General features: G+C 46.0%; 1 protein-coding gene and 1 pseudogene across 3 annotated transcripts; both read left to right on the plus strand.

The window, feature by feature from the left end:
• The first annotated feature begins 1089 nt into the window (after nt 1-1089).
• Nucleotides 1090-5471, plus strand: LOC118930336 (seizure 6-like protein 2; annotated as a pseudogene).
• A 315-nt stretch (nt 5472-5786) lies between these two features.
• Nucleotides 5787-15441, plus strand: TMEM128 (transmembrane protein 128). 3 transcript variants are annotated; one of them, XM_036921119.2, is made up of 5 exons: nt 5787-5936; nt 7368-7509; nt 11252-11410; nt 13482-13590; nt 14802-15441. In XM_036921119.2, exons 1-4 carry the CDS (start codon nt 5840-5842, stop codon nt 13579-13581), a joined length of 498 nt encoding a protein of 165 aa, XP_036777014.2. In that variant the 5' UTR covers nt 5787-5839; the 3' UTR covers nt 13582-13590; nt 14802-15441. The 3 variants fall into 3 exon arrangements, with proteins under 3 accessions (XP_036777014.2, XP_036777016.2, XP_036777015.2); XM_036921120.2 differs by having other exon boundaries at nt 5799-5936; nt 7371-7509; XM_036921121.2 differs by lacking the exon at nt 13482-13590.
• Nucleotides 15442-17239: the final 1798 nt, after the last annotated feature.

Below are 17239 nucleotides of genomic sequence, written 5' to 3' on the forward strand. Positions count from 1 at the left end.
GAAAAGAAAAAAGAATACAGGAAAAAGGAGGTATTGTGTAGAAAGGCCATATAATCCACCCAGATGTTAGATCCTTCACTTCAGAGGGCTTGCTAGAAAGGCTGAAGACATGACAGAAACATACCAGTAGAAACTTGCCAATCTTTTCTTGAGTATTTCTTATTACATTTCTTCTGCCAACTACCCACTAAAGATAGAAGCCATTAAACAGTGCCTACTAATTCAAATTGGCTTTCTGCACTATCCATCCCTCTATTCAGCCCACCTCTCGGCTCTCCCTAGCAGAATACACTGCCCTTTATTCAGTGCTCCCATAACATACACAGTATTTCTATTATGGCACTGGATTGAAGTTGTGTCCTCCACTGGATTCTGACTGACTTATGTCCTCAGATTTTTAGCAGATACAGCTGCTCAGAAAATGTTTGTTGACTGAATTAAATGCTTCAGTATGGTTATAAATACTGTATTACATGGTAGTACATCTCTATGGTCAACTTTGGTCTAGGAGCTCCTGAAGTGCAACCTATCTTTACTTCCCATGCCTAGTACTGTGCCTAATAGTTCCTAGCAAACAGTTTCTAGCTTAGTAAACGTTTAAATGGTTTGGCACAAAATTTCTCAACACATGATGGGATAGGAGAGTAATAAACAGGATTGTTGATGGAGAAAACCTTGTCAATTAGCGACACAGTCTTTTGGGGTTTATAAGCATGAATGATGGGAAATTGCAGTTTTCTGGGAAGGTAGAAATTTAGGTTCTATGTTCCCACCTGGGGAATGTTGTCAAAAGGGGGTCAAGATGAACCACATAAGGTGCTTCTCATTTCAACTCCTCAACGAACCAACGAGGCAGAAGAGAAAACAGGCCCAGAGAGGTTTATTTCTTCCCCAAACCCAACAGCAGGCATCTGGGCCCGACCCTGCCATCCTTTCCACCTCCTGGGCTGGTCTTTGACCCTCTCTAGTCCAGCAGGGTGACTCCTGAAGAGGAGGAGTAGAATCAAAGCAGGGGTCTGAGATGCTCTGGGCAAAGTGGAGCAAGGCAAGGCTCCAGAGGCGGAGCAAAGAGACGCAGAGCAGCGCCGCATGGCTGTGAATGCCATCCGGCACATACACGCCAGCAGCGTGAGCTTAGTCCTTCCAGGCTTCTGTAGGTCGGCATAAACTTGGGGTATCTCCAGCCGGGGGAGAATCGGTGTAAGTCCAGGGAGAGGAAATCCCGGGACAAAATACCTCTAAAAACCAAAATCAGTCAAAGGGAGAAATAAAGTTTAAAACCCATCTATTGCTTACAAACCACAGTCCAGGGCCGTCTCTCTACCCTGCTGCAGAAGAAGCAAGCAAGAAGCCCCTCCCCTTAACCTCTCAGGTTCAGATATGCCCTCAGTTGCCCAGGTAATTACCCACTGACATGGAGATGAATTTCTCTCCACTCCTGAGGATATGCAAATGCGCTAAAGCCAGGTGAGATATTCTGGAAATATTACAATTTTACCCACAGGCCACCCCTCCAGAAATCTCGCCTTAAAATCTACTCATTCCCTTTCTTCCGCTATGGTCCCTGGGCAAGAAAACTGGAGCATTGTGACCAGACTATGACATAACAATAGCAACAGCAATAAAATCATGATAATCCTCAAGCCAGAGGATTCAGCCTATGCAGATTAAGTAAATGTACTTTACAGCACAATCTCTCACTAAGCACAAAATATGTTTCTACACTTGTTCACTCATTCCTAACAACCATGCTAGATTACACACAAAACTTTTACCAAACATTAGACAAAGTCAAGCTTCTCTTTAAGCATTTTTTTTCTTGACAACAGCAACACAATCAAGGTAATTCTCAAGCCAGAGGATTCAGCTAGGTTCAAAGTCCCATGCAGATTAAGTCCAAAGCTCGTTCATTCCAGCCATCACACAGCGGCTGCAGCCAGGGGGCACATCCAGGACACCACAAGGACTGTAGGAGAAAATAACCTTAAGAGCGATAAGATTCATGTTTTAATGAAATCAGTATATGCAAATCTTGTCCATCAGGTAGGATACATGCAGGAGAGTGGTCCTGTGATAAAACAGTGGCAGGAATGGGATCTCGTCCTGGTGTAGTACACCAGGATGTTGCTCTGATGGCCGTATCCTGGCTTTAATAACACTTCTTTGGTTTGCATATACAGTTGTATAGGAGAGGCAGCAAGATGTGTGAGCACATCCACAGGGCTCAAAGCTCCTTTAAGGGGCTTCTCATTCACACGCCACAGCACTGTCCACAGGCAAACTGACCAACCCCATAGACTATTGGTGTCCAACTTCAGGCCAGATTTCAACTAACCGTTGTACCTCTCTATCATGCCTGCCCCAGTAGGATTATACGGTACATGAAATTTCCACCTTATTCCTAATTGCTGCACCCATTGTTGTAATGCATGTCCAGTAAAGTGGGTGCCTTGATTGCTCTCAGTCACCTGTGGGTGGCCATAGGCTGCAAAGAGACGCTCCAGGCCCCTCTTGGTGGTTTGCTGATCTGCACGACGTGCAGGAAAAGCAACCAATAGTCAAATAGCCATGTCTGCACATGTCACAGCATGCCGATATCCTTCTGATTTGGGCAGAGGCCCAATATAGTCTATTTGCCACCTGACAAGGGGTACTGGCCCCCTTATTATTGTCCCATGTTGCTGTGGGACTCAGTGTAAGTCCCTCTTAGAGCACATAAGGCACTCCTTCGGCCTCTGCTGACCTCTTCAAATGTCAAGGGCAGGCCCCGCCTCCAGGAACTATGGCCCCACACCTTCCTGGCCCTACCTGCCCAGGCCCACACCTGGCGTCTGAGGGAGGAGAGGAGACCACAACCACTATCATAACCACGACAACTATCACCACCACAGTGACCAGCCCAGTTCTGTGTAATAACAACATCTCCAAGGGTGAAGGGCATGTGGAGTCTTCAGATTTAGGGAGCATGGCCAGCTGCACCCTGGGGCTCCTGGACTGCATGTACAGCATCTATGTCTACCCTGGCTCTGGCACTGAGATCCAGGTGCAGAGACAAAACCTGTCTCAGGAGGAGGAACTCCTGATATTGGCTGGTGGTGGGGGATCCCCAGGCCTGGCCCCCCGACTCCTGGTCAACTCCTCCATGCTGGGAGGACAGGTCTTTCAGAATCCAACCAACTGGCTGCTCCTGCACTTCCAGAGCCCACAGGTCCCAAGGGGCGGTGGCTTCAGGATCCACTCTCAGGCCTACCTTCTGAGCTGTGGCTTCCCTCCCTGGCCAGCCCATGGGGATGTGAGCATGACAGACCTGCACTCTGGGGGCACTGCTACCTTCCACTGTGATTCGGGCTACTAGCTGCAGGGTGAGAAGACCCTCATCTGCCTCAATGGCACCCACCAGCCTGGAGTGGGGAACCCCCTAGCTGTATAGCATCCTGTGGTGGCACCATCCACAATGCTACCCTGGGCTGCATCATGTTGCCTGAGCCCGGGGGAGCTGAGGGACCCAACGTCACCTGCCATTGGGTCACTGAAGCAGCAGAGGGAAGCTGGCTGCATCTGCACTTTGAGAGGGTCTCACTGGTGAGGACAATGATCAACTGATGGTACACTCGGGGCAGTCCCCTATCCCCAGTGATCTCAGACATGGATGATGTCCCAGAGCGAGGTCTCATCAGCGATGCCCAGTCCCTCTACATGGAGCTGCTTTCAGAGATACCTGCCAATCCTGTGCTGCTAAGCCTCCGATTTGAAGCCTTTGAGGAAGATCGCTGCTTTGCCCCTTTCCTGGCACATGGCAATGTCACCACCACAGACCGAGCACTGCCCAGGGGCACTGGCTACCTTCTCTTGCCTCCCAGGATATGCCCTGGAGCCACCTGGCCCCCCAAATGCCATTGAATGTGTGGATCCCACAGAACCCCGCTGGAACGACACAGAGCCAGCCTGCAAGGCCATGTGAGGAGGGGAGCTGTCAGAGCCCGATGGTGTAGTCCTCTTTACTGACTGGCCCCAGAGCTCCAGCCCTGGCCAGAACTGCACGTGGGGCCTGCAAGTCCAGGAAGAGAAGTGCACCTTGCTCCAGGTTGAGATCTTGAATGTGCATGAAGAAGACATGCTGACACTGTTTGATGGGATGGACCCAGCACCTGAGTCCTGGCTCAGCTGCGGGGACCTCAACCGGGCCACCTCCTTCTCTCCTCTGGGCCCAAACTCACGCTTCAATTCCAGGCACCACCTGGGCCCCGGAACCCAGGCCTGGGCCAGGGTTTCATATTGCACTTCAAAGAGATCCCGAGGAATGACATGTGCCCAGAGCTGCCACCTCCAGAGTGGGGCTGGAGGACAGCTTCCCCTGGGAACCTGATCCAAGGCACGGTGATTACTTACCAGTGCGAGCCTGGCTACGAGCTGCTCGGCTTCAACATTCTCACCTGCCAGTGGGACCTGTTCTGGAACTCTGTGCCACCTGCCTGCCAAAAAGTCATGATTTGTGCCGATCCTGGTGAAATTCCCAACGGGCACCAAACTATCACAGATGCTGGTTTCCCTGTTGGCTCCCATGTCCAGCACCGCTGTCTGCCAGGGTACAGCCTGGAAGGGGTGGCTGTGCTCACCTGCTATAGCTGGGACACAGGCATCCCCAAATGGAGTGACTGGGTCCCCAAATGCACCCTGAAGTATGAGCCGTGCCTGAACCCTGGGGTCCCAGAGAATGGCTATCAGACGTTGTACAAGCATCACTACCAGGCAGGTGAGTCTCTGTGCTTCTTCTGCTAATGAGGGCTTTGGGCTCATCAGCGAGGTCACCATCACCTATGTGCCTGGCCACCCCTCATAGTGGACCAACCAGCCCCCACTCCGCAAAGTGGCCTATGAGGAGCTCCTGGACAACAGAAAACTGGAAGTGACCCAGACAACAGACCCGACACGGCAGCTGGAGGGTGGGCACCTCGCCTTGGCCATCCTGCTGCCCCTTGGCTTGGTCATTGTCCTTGGCTGTGGCGTTTACATATACTACGGTAAGCCGCAGGGAAAATCCCTCTTCGGCTTCTCGGACTCCCATTCCTACAGCCCCATCTCAGTGGAGTCAGACTTCAGCAATCCACTGTATGAAGCTGGGGATACACGGGAGTATGAAGTTTCCATCTGAACCCCAAGACTTAAGCAGCTGGACCCAGGACACCCCTTCACTTCTCATTCTGGGCAGGGAGGGGTTCAGGACCTGGTCTCTGGTTCTTTTCCTCCCCGCTATGTAAATAGTCTCCTGGTCCCACAAGAGGGCTTTGATGGCCTAGAGGACCCTAGAGTAAATAAACCAGCATCCTGCCGACTAAGCCAGATGTAAGTCCGCGGAGAGGAAATCCCGGGACAAAATACCTCTAAAAACCAAAATCAGTCAAAGGGAGAAATAGTTTAAAACCCATCTATTGCTTAGGAACTGTAGTCCAGGGCCGTCTCTCTCCCCAGCTCTGGAAGAAGCAAGCAAGCAAGCCCCTCCCAGTAACCTCTCAGGTTCAGACACGCCCTCGGTTGCCCAGGTAATTACCCATTGATATGGAGATGAACTCTCCACCCCCGAAGATATGCAAATGTACTAAAGCCCGGCGAGATATTCTGGAAACATTACAATTTTACCCACAATCGGTATTTTGAAATTTAAATCACGGTTGCGGACTTGAGCGCGAAGATTGCAAAGCCAACCCAGTACTGGATTCTCATCAACCAAAACTCCGAAGACAATACGAGTCTCCAGCCGTTACGTAGGAACACAGGAGCTGATGCCGGAAGTTCCGGCGAACTTGACGTCACTTCCGTGGCGTTCCTGGGCGGTGCCAAGATGGACGCTTCTCGGGCCCGGGAGCAGCTCCGGCGGCGGTACTTGTTCCCGCCGCAAGCCGAGGCTCCGCTGGGTCGCGAGGGCCACGCCAGGCCGGGTGAGGCGCTTCCCCGGCCGCGCTTCGAGCCGCGCCGAGGTTCCTGGAGTCGAGGCTCCCGGGAACGGCGGCCCCGCGGGCTTCCCTGCACAGTCGGCGGGACCGGGTTTTGTTTTTGAAGGCTGATTACCAAGTAGTTTTGCAAGTCGGGTGTTTAGTGTTATAACAGGTGCTTAGAAATTCACGTAGCTTCTTGATCTTAGCTGCGCTTCAGGAGTCCCAGGAGAGCTGGTTTAACACCTATTGGGTGATACACATTAAAATTAAAATGCCCACTGGTTCTGTTTCTAAGAATCCACCAAAGGGACACAGCCGTACCAGTAGACAAGGACGTGTGTGCAAAGCGTTTCACCTCAGCGCTGCTTGTAGCAGCGAACGTTTAGAGACATACTTGCCGGTCAGCAGAGAGCCGGTTAAATACGTTTGGATGTATGTATCTATACATGCCACACCAGGCAGACCTTTATTTACCAATGTGGATGATTTTCAGAGGGAGGCACAGAGCAACGTATGGTGTGCCACCATTTGGGTACAAAACAACGTGTGGTGTGTGTTTTTCTGTAGATGCATAGAGTATAGAAGAATGGTTGTTTCTAGGCAGGGGACCTGAAGAGATTTCATTTTAGATCTTTTTGTCTTGTGTGTTGTAAACATTACCTTTAAAAAATAAACACAGAAAGTGTCATGTCTCAGCATGCTGGCTTGTAAATTTTGAGGATATCTCCCAGAATTTGAATTGTGAACTTCAATTCACAATTCACTGTGAGCTTCCTAGAAATTCTGATGGTCATCCAAAGGTGGAGAACCTCTGGTGTATACTGGTGCTTCTCACTTGAACTGAGAGCCAGCATGTCACCCAACTCCAGCCACATATTCTTTCAGATCTGATCCCAGATGGAACAAATGTGATGTCGTCCATCACCTGTCTAGACAGTTCTGTGCTAAGACTAGACCTCCAGTGTGTCCTTCCACTTTTGAGCTGCCATAAAAAGGCTGTGTTTGTTTAAAATAATGAAAATACTTAGTTAAAAGTAGTATTTTTGGAAAAATCATAAGTCCATTCTGTGTTTTGACATTTGCTATTTGCATTTTTCTTAACAGAACTAATTGCTTTCCTATATGATATATGAAACACGATATTAAAATTCTAATGCTACCACATGGCATTCTTTCTGAAAGGCTATGAGTAAGTAAATTTGATTTCAAAATTGGTTTGGAGGAAAAAAGCTGATTGTATTGAACATGTTTATAAAAGGCTCCTATTTGTACAAGTGTAACCCTATTTTGATGGTTTTACAGGAGAAATTGGCACTTGAATGGGAGAGAGTCTGGTTCTTAGAAAGCTTTAGAAAATTGTATCATTTAAAATAGGCTTAATTTTTCCTCATAAATTTATGGTAACTTGTACATTGAAATCTCCTTTATTTGCAGAAGCTTCTACAGCTGTTGAGAAAAAGGAGAAACCTCTTCCAAGACTTAATATCCATTCTGGATTCTGGATTTTGGCATCCATTGTTGTGACCTATTATGTTGATTTCTTTAAAACTGTCAGAGAAAACTTTCATGCTAGTAGGTAAGAAAACTTCACTGTTTTACAAGTTAAACACCCTTGCCTTATGTTTTCTGTTGTATTTTGTAGGTTGCATTCTTTGAATGCTTAGTAAGCACTTTCTGCCAGGCACCACAGTGGAGGTACTGGAGATCCCAAGAGGCGTAAGAGAGTGCGTGCTCTGGGCGTGTACAGCAGAGCGGCTGAGACGGGAAAGGACTTCAGTATGCTTTTTCAGCGTAACTGTCTTAGGATGGGGATGGCAGTGAATATAAGAAGGACGTAGCTATTTATAAACCGTGGTGAGAGACAGACCAGAGGTCCTTATTAAGATCCAGTACAGAAGTACTGGAAGGAGGGAATGAGAACCGTGGCAGAACCTGGTCTCAGAGTCTGTTTCCAGAGAGTAGTTAAACCCAACCAGTACCTGCAGGCTGTGATTGAATTGGAGTTGAGGTCTCTTGAGGGTGGGGCCAGGAGCTTTGAGGCAGGATGTCGAATAGTCCACTCCTGAGGATTGAGGTCTCTTCAGTATAATCTCAGGAGCTGACACGGAGGAGAAGGTTGTGTATCAGAGGCCTCACTGAATATGGGAGAGTGTTCTGGAGCCCCCAGAAAGCTGCGGAGGGAGAGAGGTTGGTGAGCTGGCGTCAGGAGGGTGGTTGGTGTGGGGTGCAAGCATCATTGTTTGGAAGCACCTGCAGGGCTGGGAGGTGCAGACTGGGCTGTGTGACCCTGCGTTATCGTTGGGTGGGGTGGAGGACACACAGCTTCTCCTCCCGAGGCTGTCATGAAGAGTGCTGACTGCTCGTGGGGAGAGAGAGGGAGCAGAGAGTGGGGATAGGAGGCCTTGGGACGTTTGCTTAGACTTGAGGGAGAAAGCATGTTCCTTTCTTCCCTTATTTCCAGAGTGGGACTTTCCTTGAACACTCTTCCTGCCCCTCCCCTCCCTTGCCCCTTCCCTGGGATGTGGTGGGACTGCCTGATTGATTTCAGAACAGAGAAGTCGGCCTGTGTGGCTAAGTACTTTCTTTCTCTTGGGAGCCAGCTGCCCATGGGAGGCACAGGTTCTGGTCTGGTATTCTATGCCATCTTTTTATGAGGGAAATACCAACCTGGGCAGGTCTCTAGGTTTTCATTTCACCTGGAGACCTGGTGGGTAAGTCTGTTTCTGGGTTTCAGTATTAGAAAGCACTTTGTCACTGTTCACCAAAACCATCTTCCCAGTTCGTCAGTAAAAAAGCTGACAGTTGATCTTCATTAGCCTAATGCCTTTGTTCTCAGATGGTTTAGAACTTGGACTGGGAAAAGAGGGAATGGTTGCCTCACACATCACCCATAGCGATTGCCCCTTCATTCATTAAATGTTTCATGAGAGCTTGAGATGTTTCAGCTGTGGTGACAGTGAAGAATAAGGCACATTTCTAGCCTTCCAGCAGCTCATTCTAGGCGGTGACAGATGGATGAATAGATCATGTGGTATGTGCAGGGTGCTGTGGGAGCACCTAGAAGGGGCACCTGATCCCACCCAACCTTAGGAGGTGGACCTTTGAGGTTTTAGGAGAGGTAAGAGGGTTGATGTATTTGTATTCTGTATTAAGTATTCTGAGTAGTTTAAGGAAATTGTGAGGTAAGGAATAATTAATTTCACATGTAAGATGTCTGGAATGCCCAGGTGCACATCACTGTTGTGTGGCAGAGCCAGGACTCAGAATCTGGGAGCAGGGCTGGGGAACATGAGGATATAGAAGTCATAGTCCTGGCCATAAGAAAGCGTTGACTAAGAAAGACCCTGTATACCCAAAGGCCGAGGATTTTAAGTAGCATTGTATTTTTGCTGGAGGTGGCAGGTATGGGGAGTTCAAGCAGCTGTGGGATGAGCGGGTTTCCCTCAGGGTACTGCAGACTGCCTTCTGCTTTCCTGAAAGTGGTTCATTCCTCTGATACCTGAAGTAATTTCTTTGCCCTGCTGTTAACCCTGGTTTGGAAGCTCAAGGCATTAGGGTTTGTTAAGTCTATGCAAAGCTGTAAGACTAAATGTTCAAAGATAACAGGCAAGTCAGCATTAAGAACAAAGCAAAACATTGTGATGCTTTGGAAATTACACTTAAAAATATATATATATATATTGGTCCTGTGCATCAAAAGCTGCTGTGGAGTGGATTAAATTAAAATTACAATCCCAGATGCTCAGGGCCTTCCTCAGACCCATCGAGTCAGAATTTTGGAAAATGGGACAAGTTAGCTTCTTTTTAGAAAGTTGCAAAGGTGACTTATACATAGGCAGGGTTGAGGACCACTTGCAGTATTTCATTTTGTTCAGGAATTTTTTCACTTGTTTATATACTTTGCCGTATCCGTATCTGGACACAGTGACTGCACTAGGATTCCATGTGAAGTTAAAAACTGCAGCAAATAGGACCGAGTCTGATAAAGTGAGAGCACCATAACTCCAGCACAGAGTTCCTTGGTCCCTCTTTGTTTTTCTTTCCTTGATCTTCCCCTCAGTCCCTCTTTATTATCACCTCCTGAGGAGTCTTTGTTAGACATTTTTTTCCTCATCGCTCCTTTACGTTCTACATGAATATTTATGCTTCATGCAAACAAAAAGAGTAAGACTTTTTGTTCACTTCGGGGGTGATATCACCCCTGTTGAGAATGTACACTCTAGCAGAAGAGAGGTCTTTGGAGACCCATAAAGAAGAATGTGGAAATACTAGCAGTGGACATAATGCTATTGAGGGTTAGTTGTGTGAGAAAGACTTCTAAACGACATGAGTCTCACAGCTATTCTTGAGTAAGCTGGGTTAATATTTCCGGAGCCCGCTGAAGTCATTGGCCCAGAATCACAAAGCCGGTCAGGTGGGAGCCGGGTTTCAGACCCTGACAGACAGGCTTAAGGCTGTGCTCCTGCACCTGCTGTACCGCCTCTCGTAGGTTGGAGCCCCAGGACCGCAGCGTCGTGAAATGCCTTAAGGACTCTGAAACCCCGCTGTTGTTGCAAGGCCATGCTGCCTGTGTGGTTCGGCTGCTCCAGCCTTCTGTTGCCCCTCTGTCTTCCATGTGGAACTCCAGTCTCCTCCCTGTGGAGAAGCAAAAGATAGCGGGGGTTTGGGGTTGAGTCGGGATACTGGGAAAGGGACTCCATTCCCCAAATGCGGCCTCCTTCCATGACCAGCAGGGCCGGGAAGGGAGGGGCTGACCAGGTTGCCTCATACTCACTGTGTGGGGTCTTGCATAGAACTGAAGTGAGGAAAAAGACATTGCCCCTAGGAGAAGGATTGGGGATATTCTAAAAATGGGAGGGTTTCATCCAGAAATCTCTTACAAGAGGCATTTCAAATTAACCATCTTCCAGATTGGTTTTCTGTACTGCAAGAAACCCTGCTTGCTTTGGAGGCATTGATGGTGCCTGTGGGTTACTCTCACACTCAGAACCTCAAAAACAAACAGGAAGCTGCGGTCTTTCCTGCGTTTTTTAGGAAAATGCATCGCTGTAAGCAGAGTTGTGCTGGTGGCTCATGGAAGTGTCCAGGCGTACCTGTGTTTCCAGTCTTACTTTCCGTCCTGTCACGTGGCGCGGTGTCATCCTTTCTCCTGTTAGGTCAGGACCTTCTCGTGGGATTGAGTCACTGAGGGTTGTCTGCCCCTTTGCCGGTTTATATTCTCTGTAGAACTGGACTCTAGGGGACTGTCAGTGTAACCTGCTAAGACACCTGGCGACACGCTAAGTGCCGCCCACCCTGGTACCCTCTTGTCTCTCCAGCTGGTTTCTCTTTGGCGCGGCCTTGCTCCTCATCAGCTTATCGGTTGCGTTTTACTGCATTCTCTACCTGGAGTGGTACCGGGGAGTTAACGATTATGATGTCAAGTACCCAGCCTTGATCCCCATCACAACTGCGACTTTCACTGTAGCAGGAATTTGGTAAGTTACCTTTGAAATGACTAATAGGAAGAAGACGTGTTCTGATCCAGTACTGGTGTACATGGTACAAAATTCCAAAGAGAGAAAATGAATAATGGGAAAATGATCCCTGTCATTCCTAGTCTCTGATTCCCTTTTTGCCAGTATCTTTCTCAATTTATGTATTTAGTTACTTAAAACACAAATAGTGACCTGCTATATATGCTCTACATTTTGTTTTTTAAGTCATTTTCATTGTGAAGTATAATACATACAGAAAGTGGAAAAAACCTAATTGTGCAGCTGAATGAATTATGAAATGAGCTTTGGTGTAAACCCCACCCAGGTGGAGAAAACCGTGCCAGCACCCCTGATCCCTTCCATGCCGCCGCCCAGTCACCACACCTTCCTTCCTGTTCATGGGTGAACACCGTCCCCACCTTTATAGTTATTGCTGTCTTTTGCACCTCTTTAATACTCTGGTTTGTCTGCATTTTTTAACTTTATGGAAGTAGATTCATACAATATGTATTCTTTTCCATTTGGCTATTCCTGTGCAACATTATGTGTGATTCATCCATATTGTTGTGCATAACAGCTGTTCATCGCTGTTTGCATTCCATCCTATCATTGAATCCCAACTTATCTGTTCTACTGTTGATAGCATTTGGATTGTTTTCAGTTTGGTGTTCTTATTAATGATACTGTTAAGACCATTGTTGTACGTGTCTCATGTGAGCCTGTGCACACGTTCCTGTTGGGTATGTGTGTACATATGTACATATATATACATGCCTCTAGAAGGGGAATTGTTAGCTCATAGGGTGTACATACCTCCAGCCTCAGTAAGTAGTGCCAGCTGTTTGCCAGTCATTGTTCATCTTTTTTTTTTTTTTAATGGAGCCATATAGCTTGGAATTCTCCCACATTGGTTCATGTAGACATGGCTCATTCTTTTTTATAGTTACATAGTTATCACTGTGTGGAAATTCCATGATTTATTTAACCAGCTCCCTGTTGTTGGACTTAAAATTGTTATTCTTCTGCTGTTACAAAAATGCCTTTGGAAGTTTCATTAACCTTCATAAGTTAATAGGTACTCAATGGAAAAACACTGGTGTTTTTTTTTAACGTGTATTAAAGTATACTCGCTCACTGAAGAAAATGTGTTCATTACAGAAACAACCCAAAGGAAATATATCCCATCAGCCTGCCAACCAAAGAGAAAAACTACTCTTTGTGTGTTATGCATAGCCCGTTGGCTTTTTTTCTTAATTTGTATTAACTGAATTTTGATTTTGGGAAAACCATATACTTCTGTACATACTCAGTATAACTATGTTTTTTTACAGTTTAATTTCTGTAGTTGAAGTTTAAAGCTGTTTAATATATATTACATTGTGATGTGGTTACTATTAACCGTTCATCGATAGGCATGTAGGGTAGACAAGTGTGTTATTTTATATTTTTTTGGGAGGCTAAGATCACCCCCAGAAACGTTATTTTATTTTTTGGTCTGTTTATCAAAATATTACATATTAAAAATCACTAACTATCTGACACATTTAATTGGCTGTAGTTTTCCCCAATTAACTTATGCTCTTACAAATTCAGCCCATAAAAACCATTTGCACTTGAAAGTGTTTTAGTCTTACCAGGAATAGTGCCTCTCTCAGTGAAAAATTTAATAGCAACTTATAAATTAAGCCTTTATTCTAACAGAAAGATATTTTCACCATCTTTTTACCATGATAGTTTGATAGCATGTAAGATTGCAAAAGTAGGCTGTAGCCGTTTTAACTCATGTTCCATTTCAGACATGAACTTTTAGAGACTTAAGTTCTATTAAACTATACCAGCTCTCATTAGAAGGCCTTTAGTGATCCAAGTTCCAAGTATATTTTGAAGAGATTGTGATATTTTGAATATCAGATAAATCACATACCTGAGAAACATGATACATAAAGTTGCTGGCTAAATGAACTTTCCCAAACTGAGTGACGAGTGGGTTCTTTAACTCTAGACTGCAGTAGAATGCGTCCGTGGGGGACAGCAGGAGGCGTCAACTGTGTGTTTTTTGTCCTCCTTCCAGCTTCAACATCGCCTTATGGCACGTGTGGTCGTTTTTCACTCCACTGTTGTTATTTACCCAATTTATGGGGGTTGTAATGTTGATCTCACTCCTTGGATGATTTGAAAAGGTAAGATTTGTGGAATGGTATTTCTAGAAATGAACTCATTCGAAAAATGTCTTTTGTGACAATTTTTAGGTGCTGCAGCCAGTAGCAGACTTCTTGTGAATTATTTCAGTCATGCTCATGCCCGAGCTGTTTCTCCACTGAGCTTGGAGATGTAAGGGGGACGAGACTCCTCCCCTTGGGTGCGGTTTAGTTCTCCGTGGCTACTTCTTAGAGAAGGCACCCCACTCTTCAAAGATCTCATGAAGATAGTATGTGTACCTTCTGGTATAGATCAGTTCACACATGAGACCATTTTCTATTGCAGTCCATTTCCATCAAATGACTTAGTTAGATCATGCTTAAGGAATGAGAATAGGGGAGAAATGGATAATTTTACCCAGTTGGGCAAAAAAAATTCTGCCATTTTTTAACTGCTCTGGCTGCCTCATATAAATTTGATGGGGGATACATCAATCTTTTCCCTCCATGTTATTTTTAGAATTTCTGCCTCCCCACAGACCACTGCATCCCTGGGCCTGCTGCTTACACAGGGGGGTCTGTTTGCTGAGTATCAGATAACCCACTTACCAAATAAGTATGTATTGAGAGTACTCAGTCTGTGTGCTTAGGGATGGGATGAAAGAGAGAGACTCCTTCCCCTTATGTCACTTCCATCAGAACTTGGAGGAAATATCCATTCATCAGTTTATAGGTGTGAAAATAGGACTGGAATAAAAGTTAACATGCTAAGTAAATGATTGGGGTGCTAAGGAAAACTGGCATTTCGGCTAAGAGACTGCATGCTCTTCCTTTGGAGTTCTGAAGGAAAGTTGCTCTAACCACAGAGAGAAGAAATGGCTACAGTCTCATTGTTGCCAGTCTGAAGTGGTTGCTAGGACGAGGTGACCATGCTGACGTGGGGTTCCCTGCATGCCTGGAGCTGGGCCTGGGACCACTGGGACTCTTGCATTATCCCTGTTGATGTGTGTCACCGCAAGAGCAGTCCCTCATCTGGTCCTGCCTCCCACCTTTCCTCTTCTAAAGGTGTTAAGCTTTGGGTTTTTACATGTGTTTGGGAGCTTTTGGCTTCCTGCTGACGTGAGTTTATGATCAGTAATGTAGATCCAGATAATGTTGTAGGCGTGTAGATTGAACTGTGCTTTTTAATATGAAATTTAACAACTTAAGATAGAATGTCTCACTTGGGACATTAATGCTGGTTTTTCTTTCAGATTTAAGGGCATGTCAATTTAAAACGAATGATCCAACATCCAGCTATAGCTGAAAGCATGGCAGACATAATGGAAAAGCTGCAATGTGTTTTTGCATCTATGAAGTTGGGTGGGTTCCTTGGAAAAATTATAATAATTAGTATGGTTAAAATCAGAATAAATTATATTTTATTTGCATATTAAGGTCAAGTGATTAAAAATTTTTTCAGATTCAAACCAAATACTCTATTTGAAATAGAAATAATTAATTTGCATTGTTAATTTGAGTTATTAGAGAAAGTATTGGTGTAAAAATTTGAATGAAGTTTCATTATAGATGCATAATGTACTCCCAATATTGTAGATAAATTGTTCAGGCTTTCATTTAAGGGATAGCAGTTCATTGTATAAAATGACTGGGTGTGTGTGTAAAGGGACAACAGTGTCATGTGCCTTTAGCCCAACTTCAGCAGTTACTGTGTATCTCATTAAAATAGTTTGTTAGGAGAGGGGACCAATTGAAACTATGTTTTCTTGTCACTCTAGATTGTATGTGTAAATTATTGGCTTTTTAGCATTTGTTTAACATACCAACTTTTAATCATTTTAAGTGTGTATAATTTTTTCCTTAACATTTAAATAAAATATTTTCATAACTTTATTGTGGGTTTTGTTGATACAAACTTGGGGATAGTTTCAGATGTTAGCTTTTTGAGTTAACTATAGGAATAAGGCTCAGTGGTCTGGAACATGTTAAGATACCGACCGCTCCAAGGTGAAAGACGAGATGCTACACCCTGTACCTACCTCCCATTAAAAAAGAGGCACAATACTTTTGGGAACTTGTAGACGTTGGAGACAACACATACCACACTTAGTGTGTTACTTTCACCTATTGACTGAGGAGCCCACAGTGCTGCCAGTTTTGAGTGGGTATTGGAGCAGGAGAAGTGTCCGGAGCATTTCCAGGCTGTGGTGTAAGCTGCTCTGCCACTTGGGTCTTACAGTCCAGCCAAGCCAATGACTCTTGAAGCGTCCGTGGCAAACAGTGATGTTGTATGGAGGCTTTGTCACAAACCAGTAGAAGAGTCAGCACAGACTGCAAGGATTTCAGAGCAAATTCATACCCTCTTCTGCAGATTATTTCCCTCTTGAGAAACAACGTGCTTGCTCCTGGGCTCTGGTAGAGACTGAACGCCAACTATGGCATGAACTGGATGTCTTCCAATCCACCAGGTCACCAGGTTGGGCCTGCACAGCAGTATGTTGTTGGGTAGAAATGACTATAAGACTTGAACTTGAGCAGAGTTAGAAACCATGAGGAAGCTGCATGTGCAGGTGGTTTAGTTTCTTTTGAGATCCAGTCCTGTTGTATTGTCTACTTTCCATCCACACCTGTGGTCCCATGGGGGGTTTCGCAGCCTCTGCCTGGCCACTCCAGTGCCTGCTCAGTGGGCCCTGTCTTAGGAACATGGTGGCAGGGATGGGGGCTTGCGTGCACTCAACAACATAGATGTCCCCTCTCCACGGATGACCTTGGAGTTAACTCTAGTGCTGAGTGTAGGACCTGCTTTGATGATTTGAAAAGAGGGCGCCGAATCTTTTGACTTTTCCCATTGAGAGGGAGATTTTTATCCCTTTCCCTTGAATCTGGACGCTCATGACTGCTTTCACCAGTAGAGTATGCCAGAAATCATGCTATATGGCTTTGAAGGCCAGGTTGTAAAGGCCATACAGCTTCTGTGAGCTCTCTTAGGGTGCTTGCTCTCCAGATGTTCCCCCTGGGACTCTCCCTCTAGAAGCCTGGATGCAAGACTGCGAGGTTCCAGCTGCATGAAGTGGTCACTTGGAGGTGCTCTGGTCAAGAGTCCCACCTGAGCCCAGCCGTTGGGTTCTCCTATTCCAGGCACCAAATGTGAGTGAAGGAACCTTCAGATGATTCCAGCCTTGGCCATTGAGTCACCACCAGCTATGCTTGTCTTCTGGCTAAGGCCTTAGACATTTAGATGAGAGAAAAAGAATGCCTGCTATGTCCTCTGCATATCCTGACCCCCAGGATCCGTGTTATATACTGCCAAGTCGGTTAGTTCATTATGCTGCCGCAGAACAGCTGCCAACAGCAGAGACCAACATGGAGCTGCTGACACGGCCCCTGTCCCTGGGGAGACTTGCCTGGTGGACATTTGCTTATATTGGATTCCTTCCATCATGGAGGGAGTGGAGCAGTGTTCCTCCTGGATAAGGCACGTATTTGGAAGATGTATGTGCCTTTCTGACCTATAATGCTTCTGCCAGCATTATATTGTCATGACATTTCACCCAACACAGCTTCCGACCAGAGTACTTATTTCACAGTGAAAGGAGTGACCATGGACTCCACCAGTGCCTGGGACGTAGCACCCACTCAGAGCCCATGTGTAGTGTTTTCCAAAAGATCTGTACAGGGAAAAACATGACAT

This window comes from Manis pentadactyla, chromosome 5 (assembly GCF_030020395.1).
Source record: "Manis pentadactyla isolate mManPen7 chromosome 5, mManPen7.hap1, whole genome shotgun sequence".
In the NCBI taxonomy this organism is placed as follows: domain Eukaryota; kingdom Metazoa; phylum Chordata; class Mammalia; order Pholidota; family Manidae; genus Manis; species Manis pentadactyla.